The sequence below is a fragment of the Leptodactylus fuscus genome, chromosome 4, assembly GCF_031893055.1.
Source record: "Leptodactylus fuscus isolate aLepFus1 chromosome 4, aLepFus1.hap2, whole genome shotgun sequence".
Lineage (NCBI taxonomy): Eukaryota > Metazoa > Chordata > Amphibia > Anura > Leptodactylidae > Leptodactylus > Leptodactylus fuscus.
The window spans coordinates 96,899,003-96,924,480 of NC_134268.1; the positions used below are offsets into that span (position 1 = coordinate 96,899,003).

At 44.1% G+C, this 25,478-nt stretch overlaps 1 protein-coding gene across 7 annotated transcripts in view; it reads right to left on the reverse strand.

The window, feature by feature from the left end:
- Window positions 1-25,478, reverse strand: part of KIF13A (kinesin family member 13A) — a 167,369-nt gene that overhangs the window by 102,550 nt on the left and 39,341 nt on the right. For all 7 annotated transcript variants that reach the window (XM_075270884.1, XM_075270885.1, XM_075270888.1 and 4 more), the window contains exon 3: window positions 5,104-5,116. In XM_075270884.1, the coding sequence (XP_075126985.1) occupies window positions 5,104-5,116 (13 nt within the window). The remainder of the gene's footprint in view (window positions 1-5,103; window positions 5,117-25,478) is intronic.

Consider the following 25,478-nt stretch of genomic DNA (forward strand, 5'->3'; position numbering starts at 1 on the left):
CAGTGCCATACTATTACAGGGCTGATTGTTATCTACACGATCAGCACAACGTAATAGTACGGCTTGGGATGGGAAGGGGTTAAATATATGTCAGACGTACCTAAAGTTTTAAACAATTTTTGATTTTCTGCCAGCATGTGTGTAATATATTTTATTAAAAGATTTTGGCTCTTTTCCATAAAATCCTGCACAGAAATCCAATTTCTTTCCCCGTTTCTCTTTTGAAATATTAGAAATTCTCACTGCTTCGGAGAATGGGTGTAATACAGATCCTGGAGGGAGAGGTGGAGGTTCACTTCAAATACAAATTTCTCATGCATAATACAAAGCAGAATCGAGCTTCTGAGGTCTAGTCTATTTATTTATCGCTCCTATATCCCAATTATGTTCTCAACTGATGATATCTTCAGAAAGTAATACAGATCAAAAAGGTAGAATCTCAACTTTTATATGACACCAGAAGCACGGTTCTGCTTTATATTGCCCAAGATTGAAATATTTGAAGTGACATCCCATCCAGCCTCAGCTTCTCTATATAGAGAAGCAGATATTACAAAATGTATTAATGTCATAAACAATGACAAAACAAAAAAAATATACTTTAATTCCTTGCTACTGTTTTTTACTCCCCTACTTCCAAACGCTATAACGTTCTTACTTTTCTGTACATTGAGCTAAATAAGGGCATTTATTTTATTTTTTTCGGAAGGATAAATTGTACTTCACAGATGGTGTCATTTAATATTCTGTACGATATACTGAGAAGCTGGAAATAATACAGAATGAGGTGGAATTAGAAAAAAAACTGATTCACACCTTTTTCTCATGTTAAATTATTCACCATGCAGCCAAAATTACATGTTAGCTATATTCTGGGGGTCTGAACGATTACCGTATTTTCTGGCATATAAAACGACCACCCAACTTTCCCAGTTAAAATATAGAGTTTGGGATATACTCGCCCTATAAGACTACCCCTCTTCTGTGGGGTACCTCTTCTTAATGCACACTTACCCTTTGGCATACTCCTTAATGCTTTTTTATTTGTTTTCCAAACCTAAACCATCTTTTCTGTAAAGGAGTGTTCACACTACCGCCGCTGTTTGCTCCTGGGTTTCCGTCCTAAACCCCATAAAAACTGGACAGGTGACAGCTTGCCGGCGGTCTACTTTACAACCCATTCATTTGAATGGGGTTTAAAGCAAACTACCGATGTCTGTATGTGGCTCTCTCCGCCTGGAAAAAGTTGTTGTTTTGTTTTGGTTCTTTTCCGCAGACAATCTGGTGGGGCCAGAATTGCCCTAGTTATACCATTTTGGGGAACGTCTATTGGTTAGATCACCTTTTAAATCAGAGGCGAAACATTAAAAATAAAAACAGCAGCTTGGTACCTTTGATTTTCACGTTCACCGTACCAGAAAAATATTTAATAAGTAGACCGGGCATTTTTGGACACAGGGTTACCTAATGTGTATGTGTATCACAGTAATTTTCTACTTTTATTTGTATTCTAGGAAAAAGAGGTGATTTAGAACTTTTGTTTGTTTTTTTTATATATAATTTTTTTTTTATTTAACTATTTTATTAGCCCCCGCCTACGGGGCTTGAACATGTAATCATTTGATTGCACGTCCCACAGACTGCAACACAAGTGTATTGCAGTCTATGAGAGATTCTGTACATTACTATTGCGACTGGTCATAGACCATCGGCAATAGAAATATTCCTATTACAGGCCTGGGAGCCTTCTGTAGGTTTCCAGCTGTCATAGAAAAGAAGTCGGCTCCTGCGACCTCGCCGCGCAGGAGCCGGTCTGCATCCTTAGAAGTATGGGGCCGGTGGGGACCGGTCCCAGGGGGCTATTTTTACACTTGGGGGTATCTTTATCCTTGGGAAGATAGCTCTGCAGCAAAATGGTTTCCATTATATTTATATATCTGGCATCCGCTGTAATAGCATGGCGGATGCCGGGCAGAGATAGTGCAACCCAAACAAGCGCCGGGGCCGCAGCATCACTCCACTTCTGCCGCTGCAGGAAGCCAGATTTAAACAAGGCATCTGAAAGGATAATGCCCATGGTTAGAGAGGATTCCGATCGCAGGCACTGCCGCTTGGTCTTTACTGCACAATACATGAAAGATCTGGTGGCAATGATGCCCACTCTGCTCCTAAGTGGGTGCCATATGTAAAGTGCTGACAGCTGCTTTACTATTATAGTGGATTTCGGCAAGGGGTTTAAGGGGTTTTTGGTGCTAAAAATATTAACCCATACTAAGTATAGAGCCTCAATATCCGAGTGGTGGAAGTGCAACACCCAATGCCCCTACTTTCAGCTGTTCTCAGCAGCTGATATACAAATACTAGAGCCAAAGGAAGAGAGCTCCATTCTCTGTGTACTGGCTGAACCAAGTCTCTGCAGCTTATCTCACATTCAAGTGAAAGGGAACTTAAAGGGAAATAAACTGGTCTTGCCACTACACAAAGAATGGCGCGGTCTGCTTCCTATTCCATTGTTTATGTATCAGCTGCTGAGAACAGCTGATTGATGGGGGTGTCATTTGTTGCATCCCCCCCCCCCCACAATATAATACTGGTAACTCACTTTAAAAATGGTTCATCAGTATTTTAAACCCGAAAACCCCTTTAACATTTGGCACACAATTTAGAATTCTGTGGTATGTATCAATCTTAGATACAATGAAGCTTGAAGCATTAGTTCTCGCTTTATTACACAAAAGCACACATTTATTCCAATCATTTTTTAAGGTGAGATGATTAATAACCATTACATCTATGTCCAGCTTCACAGTATGCAGAGCTTCTAGCTCAAACTACATCTATTACAAATGTCAGCACATTCTTTTTTTTTTGCAGTGGGAAACATAACCAACTTTCTAATGGAAGAAATATTGCACAGTGAGTCACAGCATTACATTTTTGAATACATACGCATTAACATATACCTTAGTGTTCTGTGGCAAACATTAATGGACACATTAAAATATCATGGTTTATAATATTCCGTACAATAAGGCCTTGGTCAAAGCAGCAAGGGGTAAGTAGTGGGAGACCAAATCAAGATGTGGCTCACAGATTTATTAAAGGTTACCTGTCACCAGACACCCTAAGGACCTTCTACAAGCTCAATGTTATGAAAATAAGCTTATAATAAAACTCTTGTCCCCACACCACCATTCATTGGGTATAAATACTACATCTTGCTCTGTCAGTACTGTGAAATGGTGAGCTATCATTGCATCACATAATAAGACTATAATTCCTGTTACCATTAGGTAAGTTAGTGTGGTAGAAGTAGTGGTGTGGACTCAAACAGTCAAGACAGGGACACAAAATATGCAGCAATCTGGTTTATTTAACAACAAAAACAAAATAGGAAAATAAATAAACCTTGACTTCAGGAAGAAAATGAGGAAAACAAAATACAGCTTTAACTTCAGGCAAAAACAAAATAAAAACCTGATCATCTGAGCAACTAACTAAACAGAACTGATAACCTAACTATTCGTGTGGCTTACTTTCAGCCACGCGAACAAAACAAGTGCAATATTATCTCATCGAACTTAGGGCCTCTTCACACGGCGTAAGCGCGCCGCTCATTTAGTCACATATACACGTGTCCGAGCGCGGCGCTTCAAAACAGAGCCCATTGATTTCAATGGGAAGCGCGTGTATATTGCCAAATACAAATAAATGAGCGGCACGTTTACGCCGTGTGAAGGGGCCCTTAGGGTTACAGGACAAAACCACACACCCCCCTACTCCAGATCTGCCCTGGACCACAACATATTCCACAGCCCAATAAGGGTATGTTCACACTGAGTTTTCTGCAGGCAGATTTTGAGGTGGAATCAAAATCCGCCTGCAAAAATGCCTCCCAATCATTTCAAAGAAAGTCCCTCACTTTTTTTCCCGCTAGTGATTTTTTTCAGCTAATGGGAAAAAGAAGAAAAATGCCCTATTTTCCCGTGGATTTCTCCATGGCTCGAGACACTTCTGATTAGGCCCATTTATCCGGGCCTAATCAGGAACGGGATGCCGCGACGGGATACACTGCATCCTTATCCTGTTGCGGCTAGCCGCGTAGAGAATTCACACAGTGGAAAAGGTTTCCGCCGTGTGAACATACCCTAAAAATACATTACAGTATAACAACCTATTAAAGAGGACCTCTCATGTCCTCATCAATGTGCGGTATTATATGCTGCTTAAAGGCTGACAGTGCGCTGAATTCAGCAGACGCTGTTTCCCTCTCTCAGGTCCCCATGCAGATCCAAATGATGGAAACATGAACACTAGTGTGTGATCCTAACGTAAAAGCCATAAACTGATCAAAGTATGTAAAGTAGAATCTGCTCCATAACCATCGCTCTTAGAAAAAGTCCCTGAGCAATGTAAGACATATTCAGAAAAGTACTGATCTGTACTAGTGTAAATAAAGAATTTTGGATGAGATAGCTCCTACTTAGCTGTAACATCACACTAAGGCTGGGTTCACACCAGCGCTTGAAATCCATTCAGGAGTTTCTGTCTCCGAGCCCGCTTAAAAAGAATGGAGAGAATAGAGCTGCAAGCAGTGCTTTTCTCTCTGCATTTTTTGCCCTTTTTCAGGTGGAAACCCAGCGGACTCCATTACAGGCTATGTGGTCTGCAGGTAACCGCCTTTTTAAGCGGATTAGGTTTCTGCTTGGGGCCTTCCCGAAATGGAAGCCTGTACGCAGGTGTGAACTTAGCATAAGCCTCTTTCTTTTCTTATTTCATACACTTCCTGCTCACTCCTTCCCTTTTTCCGCACCATTAACTTCTAAAGATATGCGTAATCTTAGTCATGTGACCTGCAGTCCATTTCAAGACAGATAAAGCAAAATATTCAGAGTGAAAGTCAGTTTATCGGAGGAAGGGAACCAAAGAAACAGGCCATAAGAGCAATAAAGGCATTTCTTTCCAATAAGTCTCTTATAATTGTCTGTACCACTAAGTTTTGCAAGGGGTGTTGAACCGACAGTACCTTTCATATAGAATGACAAGACAAGATGACAACTTATTGTGCTGGTAAAGATGATTTAAACATAGAAGACTCCTTACCTTTGGTGGTTTCCTAGAGACAGCAATAATTCCACAGTCAAAGAAAATGGGACGGTTCAGCAGAAACAGGAGAAAAAGAGAGAAAAAAAAGGTACAAAATCAGTACTAGGATAAATCAGTGCACAGGTAAGTCAGTACTCAGGTAAGTCAGTACTAAAATTACAAAGCAACTTCAGGCAGGATATAATGTAAGGAGCCACTTAAATCACTTTTCTTAAAGAGGACCTTTCATGGTTTGGGGAACACGCAGTTCTATATACTGCTGGAAGGCGGACAGTGCAATGAATTCAGCGCACTGTCTGCTTTCATGATCTGTGCCCCGGGTGAAGAGCTAGCAGTCCCGGTACCGTAGCTCTTCACAGTCAGAATGGCGTTTCTGACACTCTGTCAGGAACGTCCTTCTGTACAAGTAGCACCAATAGCGCTGTACTGTGTGAGCGGGGAGGAACGCCCCCTCCCCTCCTGATAATACTCATCTATGGACGAGCACTTTGAGCAGAGGGAGGGGGTGTTCCTCTCCGCTCACACAGTACAGCGCTATTGGCGCTGCTTGTACAGAAGGATGTTCCTGACAGAGTGTCAGAAACGCCCTTCTGACTGTAAAGAGCTACGGTACCAGGACCGCTAGCTCTTCACCCGGGGCACAGATCGGGAAAGCCGACAGTGCGCTGAATTCATTGCAGTGTCAGCTTTCCAGCAGTATATGGAACTGCCTGTGCCCAAACCATGAAAGGTCCTCTTTAAATGTTAGGCATAGAATAGTAACTGAAAACTACCAAATAGCAGAAGTTTAGGCCTACTGGCTACTTCTCTCCTGGGATTTGTCCAGCCCTGACTCTAGCAGACATACTAATGATACCTTAAATAATTGTATACCTTAATATAAATGATATTTTGCAGTATGCGACTATTACTGTGTTATTAAGCAATAGTAAGCCATAGAGAAAAATAGAAGCGGGGGGAATTCAGTTGCCTTTCATTAAGGTCATACACCACAATTACCCTGTATACAGTAACGTGCAAAAGTTTTAGGCAGACGAAGGAAAAAATTTGTGCAAACAATGGGAGTTTCTGTAAATAAAACTGTTAATAGTTTATTTTTCTCGATTAATAAAATGCAAAGTGAATAAACGAGAAACAAATCAAATATTCGGAGTGACACTCTATGGCTTGAAAACAACATCAATTCTTCTTCGTATGCTCACACACAGACCTTCGAGGAACATGGAAGGGAGAACTAACTACAAATCTTCTAACCATAGTTCTTTTGGGGAACTAACCACAGACCTAACTTATTTAAATGTGATTTTTATTAGGGGACGCGGGATGATTTGAATTTTTGATGATTTTTGATGTTTTTTTTAAAAAATGTACGATTTTTTGCTTACATTACATTAGATCATTTGTACCACAGACTGCAATACAACTATATGGCAGAATGACTATATAACTATGGAGGCCGGCCATATGCAAAAGGCTCCCAACTGTCATACACACTAGAACGCTCCTGCAATCTTGTCTCGCAGGAGGAGATGTATGTGCGGAGACCAGAGGAAGGAGGCTTTAGCGCACAGTCTCCACAGGATGAAAAAAAAGGAGACCCAGCGCTTACGGTGCCCACTCTGCTTCTGAGAGGCAGTCATATTTGAAGTGCAGTTATTTTGTGTAGGGGTCAAACAAGGTTACTGCAAATCAACTGAAAAGTGGACAGCCTGGAATTTATGGAGAGTCGATGGCCTGCACAAATAAGAGAATTGACACATATATATATATAAATATGGGCATGTATGTATGTGTGCTCATGTTTACACACACGTCTACTTGTAGAAAGTTTTGTGTATCTTAAAGATGATTAAAAAGTCACATTGTTTAGTTATTGATTTTTCCTTCTCCTCTTGCTAACATTAATGCCTTAGCAAAGAGGGGAAAAAAAAACACAAACCAAGTATGCCTGCCAAAAAGGACTGAGCCATTGATCGGCATTTCAAGTACATTAAAACGGCCTGAAGCTTGTGATCTTAAATGGCTTTCAAATGTTATAAAGCATTTGGGGTGTGGCGGCCATGACACATGAAAATCAGACAGCCGTGCAATGCTCTGCTTTGCCTCTCAAATAAGCCGGTCTTGCCAGTCAATTATTTTCTTACAATTTACATAACGTTTACTGTCTATATGTATGATGTACAGAAAAAGGCTACATAAAGGCGTACATAAAGCACTAGGTCAGCAGTCTGGGAGAAAGTGACAAGGTGGAGCTCTTACCCAGCGTCTGAAGCAACTATATTCTATTGATGTAATACTGATTTGTACTTTTACGTGCACTGCTTGACTCCACAAAATCGTAAACATCTAATGCAACAATACTATTTCCAAAGTTGATGGGCGACGGCCAGATCGCCTATGATGTTTCATAAGCTCAGTCATTTCCAGTGTTTGCACTTGTTAGAACATGGGAAACCTAAAACGTAAGTGGCAATACACACCAGGGAAGTGGATTTTTCAAGTAGTGACTATGTAGTAGTGTGTAGAATTTTTCATTCTTAAGTCGGCAAAAGTGTCTTTTTTCCTCCACTCAACTTGTGTTACTTTAGTTCCCAAATATTATAGTCCACACTTATCAGCTATTTGTCTTCTGCTTTTACAGACAAGTCCAGTTGTCTTTTCTCCAACAAGACCCTGGAGAATAAGAGAAATTTCCTTCCTCATTCTATATATAAACAGTTGAATTTCCCAATGTAATTATACATTAGGGAACTATTCAGACTCCCTACTGATTCATCCATGCAATGGCTATGAATGCTAGGCAATGCTCAAAAAGCTTGGCCGAGATCTAGAGACAAGCTTAACCTGCAGCTGAAAACATCATTTATGTGTGGACGTCATAACCAGACAGTTGTAGGCTACAAACTGATCAGTAGTTAGGTTAGATTCACACAATGCAGTTCTGTGTGTTTGCCAAATATACCGACCTGACCTTCATGCCTGGAGCGGAACTCACCGCATCATAGCTATCTATCATGATAGGAGTCCCTGCCTCCCATTTACAGTATGGGACAGTATGTCGCTTGGAAGTAGAGACTCCTAGCATCATAGATAACTAGGATACTAGAACTTCCATTCCTGGACTGAAGGTCAGGCCGGTAAATCTCATGGTGGAACTCAGCCATGTAAATCTAGCCTTAGGCTGAGGCCCTACTTCACAGAAAAGCTGCCTCAGCCCCAGAATAGTTTTATATTAAAAACAATTCACCATAAAAGGATACCCAGATCCAGTGAAAATTATACCCATACATAATATATTCAAAACTACTAGACAGGCAAATATGAATATACCCCCCCCCCCCCCAAGAAAAATAAATAAATTACGTAACCTTAAATAGTTAAAAACATGGCCGCCATGTTAACACTCAAACAGAAATGCATCAGCCAATTATATCAAGAGACTCCACTAGTTGTAGCCTGACATGGGATACTCTTAGACAAATAAATAACAGATGGATCTTAAACCAATTATCAAGGTGAAATTGGGTCGTCACGCCATATACAGTGCTTGCTAGGCGGCAACGGCAGGTAAAGGGCTAGTCTACCACATCCATGGTAGTCACCAAGCCAAAGAGGTTTTATCAACTGACCCTATTGGGCCCTGGAATCCTCATCCTGCACCCCAAATAACTTTTATTTCATGTGCTAAAACACTTATGGTACTGTATAGGATAACAACAAGTAATACTAATCTGTACCCCCCACTGCCTGTTAGGATATTCACGTAGGGACTAGAGATGAGCGAACAGTGTTCTATCGAACTCATGTTCGATCGGATATTAGGCTGTTCGGCATGTTCGAATCGAATCGAACACCGCGTGGTAAAGTGCGCCATTACTCGATTCCCCTCCCACCTTCCCTGGCGCCTTTTTTGCTCCAATAACAGCGCTGGGTAGGTGGGACAGGAACTACGACACCGGTGACGTTGAAAAAAGTAGGCAAAACCCATTGGCTGCCGAAAACATGTGACCTCTAATTTAAAAGAACAGCGACGCCCAGCTTCGCGTCATTCTGAGCTTGCAATTCACCGAGGACGGAGGTTTCCGTCCAGCTAGCTAGGGCTTAGATTCTGGGTAGGCAGGGACAGGCTAGGATAGGAAGGAGAAGACAACCAACAGCTCTTGTAAGAGCTAAATTCCAGGGAGAAGCTTGTCAGTGTAACGTGGCACTGACGGGCTCAATCGCCGCAACCCAGCTTTCCCAGGATCCTGAATGGAATACACTGTCAGTGTATTCCCGTATACCCGATATATACCCCGATACCCGTTCCAACGGTGTGCCCCCCCACCTTCACCCCAGAAATACCCTGCAAGTCCCCTAGCAATAGAATTGGGACTATATACACCCACAATTTTTACTACTGGTATACAGTGCCATTGTCTGACTGGGAATTCAAAGAATATATTGGGAATACAAATACCCTCATTTCTTGCTACTGCCATATAGTGCCAGTTTCTGACTGGTAATTCAAAGAATATATTGGGGTTACGTGCACCCACAATTTTTACTACTGGTATACAGTGCCATTGTCTGACTGGGAATTCAAAGAATATATTGGGAATACAAATACCCTCATTTCTTGCTACTGCCATATAGTGCCAGTGTCTGACTGGGAATTCAAAGAATATATTGGGGTTACGTGCACCCACAATTTTTACTACTGGTATACAGTGCCATTGTCTGACTGGGAATTCAAAGAGTATATTGGGAATACAAATACCCTCATTTCTTGCTACTGCCATATAGTGCCAGTTTCTGACTGGGAATTCAAAGAATATATTGGGGTTACGTGCACCCACAATTTTTACTACTGGTATACAGTGCCATTGTCTGACTGGGAATTCAAAGAATATATTGGGAATACAAATACCCTCATTTCTTGCTACTGCCATATAGTGCCAGTGTCTGACTGGGAATTCAAAGAATATATTGGGGTTACGTGCACCCACAATTTTTACTACTGGTATACAGTGCCATTGTCTGACTGGGAATTCAAAGAATATATTGGGGTTATAAATACCCTCATTTCTTGCTACTGCCATATAGTGCCAGTTTCTGACTGGTAATTCAAAGAATATATTGGGGTTACGTGCACCCACAATTTTTACTACTGGTATACAGTGCCATTGTCTGACTGGGAATTCAAAGAGTATATTGGGAATACAAATACCCTCATTTCTTGCTACTGCCATATAGTGCCAGTTTCTGACTGGGAATTCAAAGAATATATTGGGGTTACGTGCACCCACAATTTTTACTACTGGTATACAGTGCCATTGTCTGACTGGGAATTCAAAGAATATATTGGGGTTATAAATACCCTCATTTCTTGCTACTGCCATATAGTGCCAGTTTCTGACTGGTAATTCAAAGAATATATTGGGGTTACGTGCACCCACAATTTTTACTACTGGTATACAGTGCCATTGTCTGACTGGGAATTCAAAGAATATATTGGGGTTATAAATACCCTCATTTCTTGCTACTGCCATATAGTGCCAGTTTCTGACTGGTAATTCAAAGAATATATTGGGGTTACGTGCACCCACAATTTTTACTACTGGTATACAGTGCCATTGTCTGACTGGGAATTCAAAGAGTATATTGGGAATACAAATACCCTCATTTCTTGCTACTGCCATATAGTGCCAGTTTCTGACTGGGAATTCAAAGAATATATTGGGGTTACGTGCACCCACAATTTTTACTACTGGTATACAGTGCCATTGTCTGACTGGGAATTCAAAGAGTATATTGGGAATACAAATACCCTCATTTCTTGCTACTGCCATATAGTGCCAGTTTCTGACTGGGAATTCAAAGAATATATTGGGGTTACGTGCACCCACAATTTTTACTACTGGTATACAGTGCCATTGTCTGACTGGGAATTCAAAGAATATATTGGGGTTATAAATACCCTCATTTCTTGCTACTGCCATATAGTGCCAGTTTCTGACTGGTAATTCAAAGAATATATTGGGGTTACGTGCACCCACAATTTTTACTACTGGTATACAGTGCCATTGTCTGACTGGGAATTCAAAGAGTATATTGGGAATACAAATACCCTCATTTCTTGCTACTGCCATATAGTGCCAGTTTCTGACTGGGAATTCAAAGAATATATTGGGGTTACGTGCACCCACAATTTTTACTACTGGTATACAGTGCCATTGTCTGACTGGGAATTCAAAGAATATATTGGGGTTATAAATACCCTCATTTCTTGCTACTGCCATATAGTGCCAGTTTCTGACTGGTAATTCAAAGAATATATTGGGGTTACGTGCACCCACAATTTTTACTACTGGTATACAGTGCCATTGTCTGACTGGGAATTCAAAGAATATATTGGGGTTATAAATACCCTCATTTCTTGCTACTGCCATATAGTGCCAGTTTCTGACTGGTAATTCAAAGAATATATTGGGGTTACGTGCACCCACAATTTTTACTACTGGTATACAGTGCCATTGTCTGACTGGGAATTCAAAGAGTATATTGGGAATACAAATACCCTCATTTCTTGCTACTGCCATATAGTGCCAGTTTCTGACTGGGAATTCAAAGAATATATTGGGGTTACGTGCACCCACAATTTTTACTACTGGTATACAGTGCCATTGTCTGACTGGGAATTCAAAGAGTATATTGGGAATACAAATACCCTCATTTCTTGCTACTGCCATATAGTGCCAGTTTCTGACTGGGAATTCAAAGAATATATTGGGGTTACGTGCACCCACAATTTTTACTACCGGTATACAGTGCCATTGTCTGACTGGGAATTCAAAGAATATATTGGGGTTATAAATACCCTCATTTCTTGCTACTGCCATATAGTGCCAGTTTCTGACTGGGAATTCAAAGAATATATTGGGGTTACGTGCACCCACAATTTTTACTACTGGTATACAGTGCCATTGTCTGACTGGGAATTCAAAGAGTATATTGGGAATACAAATACCCTCATTTCTTGCTACTGCCATATAGTGCCAGTTTCTGACTGGGAATTCAAAGAATATATTGGGGTTACGTGCACCCACAATTTTTACTACTGGTATACAGTGCCATTGTCTGACTGGGAATTCAAAGAATATATTGGGGTTATAAATACCCTCATTTCTTGCTACTGCCATATAGTGCCAGTTTCTGACTGGTAATTCAAAGAATATATTGGGGTTACGTGCACCCACAATTTTTACTACTGGTATACAGTGCCATTGTCTGACTGGGAATTCAAAGAATATATTGGGGTTATAAATACCCTCATTTCTTGCTACTGCCATATAGTGCCAGTTTCTGACTGGGAATTCAAAGAATATATTGGGGTTACGTGCACCCACAATTTTTACTACTGGTATACAGTGCCATTGTCTGACTGGGAATTCAAAGAGTATATTGGGAATACAAATACCCTCATTTCTTGCTACTGCCATATAGTGCCAGTTTCTGACTGGGAATTCAAAGAATATATTGGGGTTACGTGCACCCACAATTTTTACTACTGGTATACAGTGCCATTGTCTGACTGGGAATTCAAAGAATATATTGGGGTTATAAATACCCTCATTTCTTGCTACTGCCATATAGTGCCAGTTTCTGACTGGTAATTCAAAGAATATATTGGGGTTACGTGCACCCACAATTTTTACTACTGGTATACAGTGCCATTGTCTGACTGGGAATTCAAAGAGTATATTGGGAATACAAATACCCTCATTTCTTGCTACTGCCATATAGTGCCAGTTTCTGACTGGGAATTCAAAGAATATATTGGGGTTACGTGCACCCACAATTTTTACTACTGGTATACAGTGCCATTGTCTGACTGGGAATTCAAAGAATATATTGGGGTTATAAATACCCTCATTTCTTGCTACTGCCATATAGTGCCAGTTTCTGACTGGTAATTCAAAGAATATATTGGGGTTACGTGCACCCACAATTTTTACTACTGGTATACAGTGCCATTGTCTGACTGGGAATTCAAAGAATATATTGGGGTTATAAATACCCTCATTTCTTGCTACTGCCATATAGTGCCAGTTTCTGACTGGTAATTCAAAGAATATATTGGGGTTACGTGCACCCACAATTTTTACTACTGGTATACAGTGCCATTGTCTGACTGGGAATTCAAAGAATATATTGGGGTTATAAATACCCTCATTTCTTGCTACTGCCATATAGTGCCAGTTTCTGACTGGTAATTCAAAGAATATATTGGGGTTACGTGCACCCACAATTTTTACTACTGGTATACAGTGCCATTGTCTGACTGGGAATTCAAAGAATATATTGGGAATACAAATACCCTCATTTCTTGCTACTGCCATATAGTGCCAGTGTCTGACTGGGAATTCAAAGAATATATTGGGGTTACGTGCACCCACAATTTTTACTACTGGTATACAGTGCCATTGTCTGACTGGGAATTCAAAGAGTATATTGGGAATACAAATACCCTCATTTCTTGCTACTGCCATATAGCGCCAGTTTCTGACTGGGAATTCAAAGAATATATTGGGGTTACGTGCACCCACAATTTTTACTACTGGTATACAGTGCCATTGTCTGACTGGGAATTCAAAGAATATATTGGGGTTATAAATACCCTCATTTCTTGCTACTGCCATATAGTGCCAGTTTCTGACTGGTAATTCAAAGAATATATTGGGGTTACGTGCACCCACAATTTTTACTACTGGTATACAGTGCCATTGTCTGACTGGGAATTCAAAGAGTATATTGGGAATACAAATACCCTCATTTCTTGCTACTGCCATATAGTGCCAGTTTCTGACTGGGAATTCAAAGAATATATTGGGGTTACGTGCACCCACAATTTTTACTACTGGTATACAGTGCCATTGTCTGACTGGGAATTCAAAGAGTATATTGGGAATACAAATACCCTCATTTCTTGCTACTGCCATATAGTGCCAGTTTCTGACTGGGAATTCAAAGAATATATTGGGGTTACGTGCACCCACAATTTTTACTACTGGTATACAGTGCCAATTTCTAACTAGGAATTCAAAATGCGCAAGGCTCCCGGAAAGGGACGTGGACGAGGCCGTGGGCGAGGTCGGGGGAATGGTTCTGGGGAGCAAGGTAGCAGTGAAGCCACAGGGCGTCCCGTGCCTACTCCTGTGGGGCAGCAAGCATTGCGCCACTCCACAGTGCCAGGGTTGCTTGCCACATTAACTAAACTGCAGGGTACAAACCTTAGTAGGCCCGAGAACCAGGAACAGGTCTTGCAATGGCTGTCAGAGAACGCTTACAGCACATTGTCCAGCAGCCAGTCAGACTCTGCCTCCTCTCCTCCTATTACCCAACAGTCTTGTCTTCCTTCCTCCCAAAATTCCGAAGCTTTACAGAACAATAACCCAAACTGTCCCTGCTCCCCAGAGCTGTTCTCCGCTCCTTTCATTGTCCCTCAACCTGCCTCTCCACGTCACGATTCCACGAACCTAACAGAGGAGCATCTGTATCCAGATGCTCAAACACTAGAGTCTCCTCCATCTCCGTTCGATTTGGTGGTGGATGACCAGCAACCCACCCTCATCGACGATGATGTGACGCAGTTGCCGTCAGGGCATCCAGTTGACCGGCGCATTGTGCGGGAGGAGGAGATGAGACAGGAGTTGGAAGAGGAAGTGGTGGATGATGAGGACACTGACCCGACCTGGACAGGGGGGATGTCAAGCGGGGAAAGTAGTGTGGATGTTGAGGCAGGTGCAGCACCAAAAAGGGTAGCTAGAGGCAGAGGCAGAGGTCAGCAGCTTAGGCGAAGCCAGGCCACACCCGGAATCTCCCAAGATGTTCCAGTTCGTACCCAGCCCCGAAAAACTCCCACCTCGAGGGCACGTTTCTCGAAGGTGTGGAGTTTTTTCAAGGAATGCGCCGAGGACAGATATAGTGTTGTCTGCACAATTTGCCTCTCGAAATTGATTAGGGGCTCTGAGAAGAGCAACCTGTCCACCACTTCAATGCGCCGTCATTTGGAATCCAAGCACTGGAATCAGTGGCAGGCAGCAACGGCAGGACAAAGGCCGACTGCCGTTCACGCCACTGCCACTGCCTCTGCCTCTGCCACTGCCACTGCTGACTGTGCTGGCGATGCACTCCAGAGGACGAGCCAGGACACCACTTCATCTGCCTCCGCCACTTTGTTGACTTCTACCTCATCCTCCCCTGGTCCTGTCTTATCTCCTTCTCCTGCACCATCAAAGGCACCATCAGGCGTTTCTTTACAACAACCCACCATCTCTCAGACATTGGAGCGGCGGCAGAAATACACTGCTAACCACCCACACGCGCAAGCCTTGAACGCCAACATCGCTAAACTGCTGGCCCAGGAGATGTTGGCGTTCCGGCTTGTTGAAACTCCCGCCTTCCTGGACCTGATGGCAACTGCGGCACCTCGCTATGCCGTCCCTAGCCGTCACTACTTCTCCCGGTGTGCCGTCCCCGCCTTGCACCAGCACGTGTCACTCAACATCAGGCGGGCCCTTAGTTCCGCGCTTTGCACAAAGGTCCACTTGACCACCGACGCGTGGACAAGTGCATGCGGACAGGGACGCTACATTTCACTGACGGCACACTGGGTGAATGTAGTTGAGGCTGGGACTGCTTCCCAAACTGGCCCGGTGTACCTCGTCTCCCCGCCTAACATTCCTGGCAGGGACACGAGAAGAACACCCCCCTCCTCCTCCTCCTCTACCGCCTCCTCCTCCGCCACCGCCTCCTCCTCCGCCACCGCCTCCTCCTCCGCTGTTAGATTGACCCCAGCTACGAGTTGGAAACGTTGCAGCACTGGCGTTGGTAGACGTCAGCAGGCTGTGCTGAAGCTGATCAGCTTGGGGGACAGACAGCACACTGCCTCCGAGGTGAGGGATGCCCTCCTCGATGAGACGGCAATATGGTTTGAGCCGCTGCACCTGGGCCCAGGCATGGTCGTTTGTGATAACGGCCGGAACCTGGTAGCAGCTCTGGAGCTTGCCGGACTCCAACATGTTCCATGCCTGGCCCACGTCTTCAACCTAGTGGTGCAACGTTTCCTAAAGAGCTACCCCAATGTTCCAGAGCTACTGGTGAAAGTGCGGCGCATGTGCGCCCACTTTCGCAAGTCGACAGTAGCCGCTGCTAGCTTAAAATCTCTCCAGCAACGCCTGCATGTGCCACAACACCGGCTTTTGTGCGACGTCCCCACACGCTGGAACTCAACGTTTCAGATGTTGAATAGAGTGGTTGAGCAGCAGAGACCTTTGATGGAATACCAGCTACAAAACCCTAGGGTGCCACAAAGTCAGCTGCCTCAGTTTCACATCCATGAGTGGCCATGGATGAGAGACCTTTGTGACATCCTACGGGTCTTTGAGGAGTCCACAAGGAGGGTGAGCTCTGAGGATGCGATGGTGAGCCTTACAATCCCGCTCTTGTGTGTTCTGAGAGAATCCCTGATTGACATCAGGGATAACTCAGATCACACAGAGGAGTTAGGGATAGCATCCGATCCGTCACAGCTGGAGAGTAGGTCCACACATCTGTCCGCTTCACTGCGTTTAATGGAGGAGGAGGAGGAGGAGGAGGAAGAAGAGTTGTCCGATGATGTGATGGTGATACAGGAGGCTTCCGGGCAACTTCGAATCGTCCCATTGTTGCAGCGCGGATGGGTAGACATGGAGGATGAGGAGGAAATGGAGATTGAACTTTCCGGTGGGGCCAGAGGAGTCATGCCAACTAACACTGTGGCAGACATGGCTGAGTTCATGTTGGGGTGCTTTACAACCGACAAGCGTATTGTCAAAATCATGGAGGACAACCAGTACTGGATCTTTGCTATCCTTGACCCCCGGTATAAAAACAACATCTCGTCTTTTATTCCGGTAGAGGGGAGGGCCAATCGCATCAATGCTTGCCACAGGCAATTGGTGCAGAATATGATGGAGATGTTTCCAGCATGTGACGTTGGCGGCAGGGAGGGCAGTTCCTCCAGTAGGCAACCAAGTTCTCACCGGTCCACACAAACGAGGGGCACACTGTCTAAGGTCTGGGACACCTTGATGGCACCCCCTCGCCAAAGTGCCGCCACGGAGGGTCCTAGTGTCACCAGGCGTGAGAAGTATAGGCGCATGTTGCGGGAATACCTTTCCGACCACAGCCCTGTCCTCTCCGACCCCTCTGCGCCCTACACGTATTGGGTGTCGAAGTTGGACCTGTGGCTTGAACTTGCCCTATATGCCTTGGAGGTGCTGTCCTGTCCTGCCGCCAGCGTCCTATCTGAGAGGGTGTTCAGTGCAGCCGGTGGCATCATCACTGACAAGCGCACCCGTCTGTCAGCTGAGAGTGCCGACCGGCTCACTTTGATAAAAATGAACCACCACTGGGTAGAGCCGTCATTTTTGTGCCCACCTGTGTAAAGCACCCCAACATGAAACTCCATGTCTGTACTCAACCTCTCCAATTCCTCCGCATCCTCATACTCATCCACCATAAGCGTTGCACAATTCTGCTAATACTAGGCTCCCTCCACCCTGATTTCCCCCAACTCTGCTGGTTAGAGGCTCCCTCCACCCTGATTTCCACCAACTCTGCTGGTTAGAGGCTCCCTCCACCATGAATTTGCCCAAACTGGGCTGTTTAGAGGCTCCCTTCACCATGAATTGGTCCAAACTGGGGTGGTTAGAGGCTCCCTCCACCATGAATTGGTCCAAACTGGGGTGGTTAGAGGCTCCCTCCACCATTAATTGGTCCAAACTGGGCTGGTTAGAGGCTCCCTCCACAATTAATTGGTCCAAACTGGGCTAATTAGAGGCTCCCTCCACCATGAATTGGTCCAAACTGGGTTTTTTAGAGGCTCCCTCCACCATTAATTGGTCCAAACTGGGCTGGTTAGAGGCTCCCTCCACAATTAATTGGTCCAAACTGGGCTAATTAGAGGCTCCCTCCACCATGAATTGGTCCAAACTGGGTTTTTTAGAGGCTCCCTCCACCATGAATTTGCCCAAACTGGGCTGTTTAGAGGCTCCCTCCACCATGAATTGGTCCAAACTGGGCTGGTTAGAGGCTCCCTCCACCATGAATTTCCCAAAACTTGGCTGTTTAGAGGCTCCCTCCACCATGAATTTGCCCAAACTGGGCTGTTTAGAGGCTCCCTCCACCATTAATTGGTCCAAACTGGGCTGGTTAGAGGCTCCCTCCACCATGAATTTGCCCAAACTGGGGTGGTTAGAGGCTCCCTCCACCATTAATTGGTCCAAACTGGGCTGGTTAGAGGCTCCCTCCACCATGAATTTCCCAAAACTTGGCTGTTTAGAGGCTCCCTCCACCATTAATTGGTCCAAACTGGGCTGGTTAGAGGCTCCCTCCACCATGAATTTGCCCAAACTGGGCTGTTTAGAGGCTCCCTCCACCATTAATTGGTCCAAACTGGGCTGGTTAGAGGCTCCCTCCACCATGAATTTGCCCAAACTGGGCTGTTTAGAGGCTCCCTCCACCATGAATTGGTCCAAACTGGGGTGGTTAGAGGCTCCCTCCACCATGAATTGGTCCAAACTGGGGTGGTTAGAGGCTCCCTCCACCATTAATTGGTCCAAACTGGGCTGGTTAGAGGCTCCCTCCACAATTAATTGGTCCAAACTGGGCTAATTAGAGGCTCCCTCCACCATGAATTGGTCCAAACTGGGTTTTTTAGAGGCTCCCTCCACCATTAATTGGTCCAAACTGGGCTGGTTAGAGGCTCCCTCCACAATGAATTGGTCCAAACTGGGCTAATTAGAGGCTCCCTCCACCATGAATTGGTCCAAACTGGGTTTTTTAGAGGCTCCCTCCACCATGAATTTGCCCAAACTGGGCTGTTTAGAGGCTCCCTCCACCATGAATTGGTCCAAACTGGGCTGGTTAGAGGCTCCCTCCACCATGAATTTCCCAAAACTTGGCTGTTTAGAGGCTCCCTCCACCATTAATTGGTCCAAACTGGGCTGGTTAGAGGCTCCCTCCACCATTAATTGGTCCAAACTGGGCTGGTTAGAGGCTCCCTCCACCATTAATTGGTCCAAACTGGGCTGGTTAGAGGCTCCCTCCACCATGAATTTCCCAAAACTTGGCTGTTTAGAGGCTCCCTCCACCATTAATTGGTCCAAACTGGGCTGGTTAGAGGCTCCCTCCACCATGAATTTGCCCAAACTGGGCTGTTTAGAGGCTCCCTCCACCATGAATTTGCCCAAACTGGGCTGTTTAGAGGCTCCCTCCACCATGAATTGGTCCAAACTGGGCTGGTTAGAGGCTCCCTCCACCATGAATTTCCCAAAACTTGGCTGTTTAGAGGCTCCCTCCACCATTAATTGGTCCAAACTGGGGTGGTTAGAGGCTCCCTCCACCATTAATTGGTCCAAACTGGGCTAATTAGAGGCTCCCTCCACCATGAATTGGTCCAAACTGGGTTTTTTAGAGGCTCCCTCCACCATGAATTTCCCAAAACTTGGCTGTTTAGAGGCTCCCTCCACCATGAATTGGTCCAAACTGGGCTGGTTAGAGGCTCCCTCCACCATGAATTTCCCAAAACTTGGCTGTTTAGAGGCTCCCTCCACCATTAATTGGTCCAAACTGGGCTGGTTAGAGGCTCCCTCCACCATGAATTTGCCCAAACTGGGCTGTTTAGAGGCTCCCTCCACCATGAATTGGTCCAAACTGGGCTGGTTAGAGGCTCCCTCCACCATGAATTTCCCAAAACTTGGCTGTTTAGAGGCTCCCTCCACCATTAATTGGTCCAAACTGGGCTGGTTAGAGGCTCCCTCCACCATGAATTGGTCCAAACTGGGGTGGTTAGAGGCTCCCTCCACCATTAATTGGTCCAAACTGGGCTGGTTAGAGGCTCCCTCCACAATTAATTGGTCCAAACTGGGCTAATTAGAGGCTCCCTCCACCATGAATTGGTCCAAACTGGGTTTTTTAGAGGCTCCCTCCACCATGAATTTGCCCAAACTGGGCTGTTTAGAGGCTCCCTCCACCATGAATTGGTCCAAACTGGGCTGGTTAGAGGCTCCCTCCACCATGAATTTCCCAAAACTTGGCTGTTTAGAGGCTCCCTCCACCATTAATTGGTCCAAACTGGGCTGGTTAGAGGCTCCCTCCACCATTAATTGGTCCAAACTGGGCTGGTTAGAGGCTCCCTCCACCATGAATTTGCCCAAACTGGGCTGGTTAGAGGCTCCCTCCACCATGAATTTCCCAAAACTTGGCTGTTTAGAGGCTCCCTCCACCATTAATTGGTCCAAACTGGGCTGGTTAGAGGCTCCCTCCACCATGAATTTGCCCAAACTGGGGTGGTTAGAGGCTCCCTCCACCATTAATTGGTCCAAACTGGGCTGGTTAGAGGCTCCCTCCACAATTAATTGGTCCAAACTGGGCTAATTAGAGGCTCCCTCCACCATGAATTGGTCCAAACTGGGTTTTTTAGAGGCTCCCTCCACCATGAATTTGCCCAAACTGGGCTGTTTAGAGGCTCCCTCCACCATGAATTGGTCCAAACTGGGCTGGTTAGAGGCTCCCTCCACCATGAATTTCCCAAAACTTGGCTGTTTAGAGGCTCCCTCCACCATTAATTGGTCCAAACTGGGCTGGTTAGAGGCTCCCTCCACCATTAATTGGTCCAAACTGGGCTGGTTAGAGGCTCCCTCCACCATTAATTGGTCCAAACTGGGCTGGTTAGAGGCTCCCTCCACCATTAATTGGTCCAAACTGGGCTGTTTAGAGGCTCCCTCCACCATTAATTGGTCCAAACTGGGCTGGTTAGAGGCTCCCTCCACCATGAATTTGCCCAAACTGGGCTGTTTAGAGGCTCCCTCCACCATGAATTGGTCCAAACTGGGCTGGTTAGAGGCTCCCTCCACCATGAATTTCCCAAAACTTGGCTGTTTAGAGGCTCCCTCCACCATTAATTGGTCCAAACTGGGCTGGTTAGAGGCTCCCTCCACAATGAATTGGTCCAAACTGGGGTTTTTAGAGGCTCCCTCCACCATGAATTGGTCCAAACTGGGGTTTTTAGAGTCTCCCTCCACCATGAATTGGTCCAAACTGGGGTTTTTAGAGTCTCCCTCCACCATGAATTGGTCCAAACTGGGGTTTTTAGAGGCTCCCTCCACCATGAATTTGCCCAAACTCTGCTGGTTAGAGGCTCAATCCACCCTGATTTTCAAAACAAATGTTGGTGCCAACCTCAACTTACTACAAGGGCCAAATTCACTGCTGGTGACAAGCTCTCCTCACTGCAAGTGCCAAATACACATGTTTCAAGGTGTTTTCCTACTGTCAGAGAGGTGGTATTGAGTGTGTAAAGTGTGTAGTTGTTAGGCTGTGATGTTGGGGTAATAGAGGGTCTTTGGTGTGTTAGATGCCCCCAGACATGCTTCCCCTGCTGTCCCAGTGTCATTCCAGAGGTGTTGGCATCATTTCCTGGGGTGTCATAGTGGACTTGGTGACCCTCCAGACACGGATTTGGGTTTCCCCCTTAACGAGTATCTGTTCCCCATAGACTATAATGGGGTTCGAAACCCGTTCGAACACACGAACATTGAGCGGCTGTTCGAATCGAATTTCGAACCTCGAACATTTTAGTGTTCGCTCATCTCTAGTAGGGACTATAGTATCAGGGCAAACAAGCTACTCCTGTTTCATGACTCCCAAACATGATGGCCAGCTTTAAAGATATTTAATAAATGTTAAGTTTTATTATTTTTCTATTTATATTTACCTATGTGTTGTTTGTCTAGTTTGATGCTAGAGTTATTCCTCCACTGCCCTGATCCATCAGAACCAGAACAGATGTTGAAGTGTGCCAAAATGACTGATACAACAGCAGACTTTCCATTTGTATTAATCATCATTGACAAATTTAAAATAAAAACATGTTACTTGAGCCAATCTCAGTTCTGGCGAAAACCAGTAAATGGACCATCATCAATATCATATGTCAAAAAAATAAATTCTACAAATTTGAAGTAAATGTATTATTTGGATCATGTCTGTATACATTATCAGGTCTGCATATTTATTTTTAGCAACAATTACACTAATTTCTGCATAATTAATGATGAACTATAAAAGAGGTGACAGGTAATCAGCGGTTTTCTCAATCACAATAAAAGCCACATTTAAGTGACAACTTGTTAATATGCCAGAAAGTGCTGCGCTAAATCCGACTTGTAGACAATCTCGCTTTATCTGAAACAGTGTTAAGTTTTCGGTGTTCAAATAATGCGAGATTGTCGACAAGTCGGATTTAGCGCAGTACTTTCTGGCACAAGTAATCCTCTATTGGGAGAAGTTGTTGCCATGGTCGTCTTATGCTATTTTCCATACTACCCCTCCCAGTGGGTAGTCGAGGTAACTGCTGCTGACCCCCCATCCGACCACCACTATAGGAGTATACCTGAACGAAGGGATTTCCCTTGGGGTACTCCGACGGATTTCTTTCAGTTGCTTGGTGCACCCCATATATCAGCACCAAGTTGTTAATATGGGCTACAAATGACAACATACGGGTAATGCCCATGGAGGATGGGGGGGGGGGGGGACATAACGCAAAAACTTTCTATGTTGCAAAATATTGTGAATATGTGATCTGCCATGCTATAACAACGCGCAGAAAACATCCCTGTGATCAAGCTACTGTGCCTGTGGATTGTCAGTGTTATCTCCCCATCTATGTTTGGTGGATTACAAGAATCCGCAGGGCAAAAATCACAAGAAGGAGCCACCAATCAGATGCAGCCAGTTTATGCTATTAATGGGAAGAGAAGGTAGATGGTAATTGGGCATGACAGGGCATCCAGTCATTCAGGAGTGTAGATGGAAATTACAACTGATTACAATGAAAGTTCATGTCTTAGAATAAAGGTCATCTCAGCAGGACTACAATGAACACAGTTATGTCTACTCTATACGACACAAGTAGACTTGCTTGGAATTAGATTTGCACAAAAACAATGTTTATTCAAAAGATAAGAAATTTTACGTATATTACGTATATATTACCTTTAAAGAGTGCCACAAGTACATATATATATATATATATATATATATATATATATATATATTATATGAACTTCTATTAATATATTACAGAACTACATAAAGGGCATTTCCCCAAATAAACAAGTCATTTATAGGTTTCGAGGCTGCATCTATTTTGCCTTCACTGCCCCCTCTCCTACAGTCATTTTGTACCAGAAAGTGTCTACGAAGGTGCCGCTACATATATGGCAGGTGAGACCAGCATCTCCTTACTAATTGGTCTTCCCCTCACTAAACTCTCCCCTCTACAATCTATTCTGAATGCAGCGGCCAGGCTCATCTATCAGGCTAGACGCTACAGCGATGTCTCCGGTCTGTGCCAGTCGCTACATTGGCTGCCTATTCATTATAGAATAAAATATAAAGTTATCACCCTCATCCACAAGGCTCTCCATAATGCCGCACCCCCATACATTTCCTCCCTCATCTCTGTCTACCGTGCTCTCCGCTCACTCAATGACCTAAGACTTACATCCTCTATTATCAGAACCTCCCACACTCGTATACAAGACTTCTCCAGAGCTGCACCACTTCTCTGGAACGCTCTACCCCGGACAATCAGATTAACTAACAATTTCTACAATTTCAAACGCAAACTAAAGACACATCTTTTCAGACAGGCCTATCACAATTTCTAACGTGAACCCTTCCGTACTATAATTAGAATCCCCCAAATTTAACCCTACTCTGTCCCCGCTCCCACATTTCCCCACATGATATGATGCCATCTCAGGCTAACTTTACAGGTCCAAGTTCCATCCACATGTTACAGGACACGACTAGTGATGGCTCATAAAGTTTTAAGTTTGTGTAATGACAGTCACCGCTATTACAAAAGTGTCTGACCTCTGCATAAGCAATGTTGCCCCTGCTACCTCTTGTGTCACCCCCTCTACCTCATAGATTGTAAGCTCTTGCGAGCAGGGCCCTCAGTCCCATTGTGTGAAATGACTTTCTTTGTAATGCATCTTTCTGTCTGATTTGAACCCTACAAATTGTACAGCGCTGCGGAATATGATGGCGCTATATAAATAAAATTTATTATATTATTATTATTATCTCCTGGCATGTAAACATTACCAGTAGCCACGCTGTCCCAGAACAGCTGATCTTCAGTGGTGTGAGATATTGGTATTCTTTTTTGACACTGGATAACATCGGTCTAGGCCATCAATATTAGAAAGGTAGATTACTCTATAGGGTAATCCAAGGGGTTGTCCCGAATAAATGTTTTATTTTATTGTTTGTTTTTTTGTTTTTTTACATAAGGGCAGAGAAGGTGAAAAAAAAAAAAAAAAGCCAGAACATATTGATCTGTCCCCGGTGAGTCACGTCCCATGTCCTTTCCTTAGGCTGCTGATTGGCCTCAGCAGTCACGTGGCGTGGAGATTTCCGTAGAAGACACCAGAACAGCAGGACTGGACCATGCTGGGAGACAATGGAGCACCAGGAAAAAGCAAGTGGGGGACGGGGTTTTATTTTTTTAATCTTTTTCACCTTCATCCGAAAATGCATGACTTTTTGTTAAAGGGGGAATGGCCTGGTAGTTTTCGCTCCCATCTCCTAAAAGTTTGCAGGATGCTGACACCACAAAGCTTCCTTCCAGATTTCCTAACAGAACCTGTTGTTAAAAGTTTAGATTCCACTGTTAGGGAGACTCCTGTTTTAGTTCACTTATCTTTTCCCCTGATGACTGATTCTCATAGATTGTTTAACACTCTAATGCCATGTTCATATGACAAACACAGTTGGAGACATTTGTATCGAATAGATTTCTGTGTGGTCTTGTGGTTCATGCTGCAATAGATCCTCAAATTGGTCAGCCCTTTCAATGGAGCAAATAAGCTTATAGGTACCCACCATGGTTTCTGTGCTTTATGTGGATAACAGCTCATGACAATTTTTTCCCCCCACAATGCAGTTTTCAACCATAAGTAAAAACAATGGGATACAACATATACATGGACTATAAGACAACACGATAGGCATGTTCACCTGGGAGTGAACATACCCATCAGTTTAAAGAAAGCCTTGCAGATGTTTTTCTTAGTCTTCAAGATTTTATGATACTTGATTAATTCACACATCACACTGCAGCTAAGTGGATGTGTCACAGACTGAAGATGATTAAAATACAATAATGATCTTATAAATAAGAAAAGTGATAAAATAATGTTCTGATCATGAACAGTCACATAGTCACACTCAATCTGAGAGTTGAGAAACTTGGTAATAATAAACTGGACAAG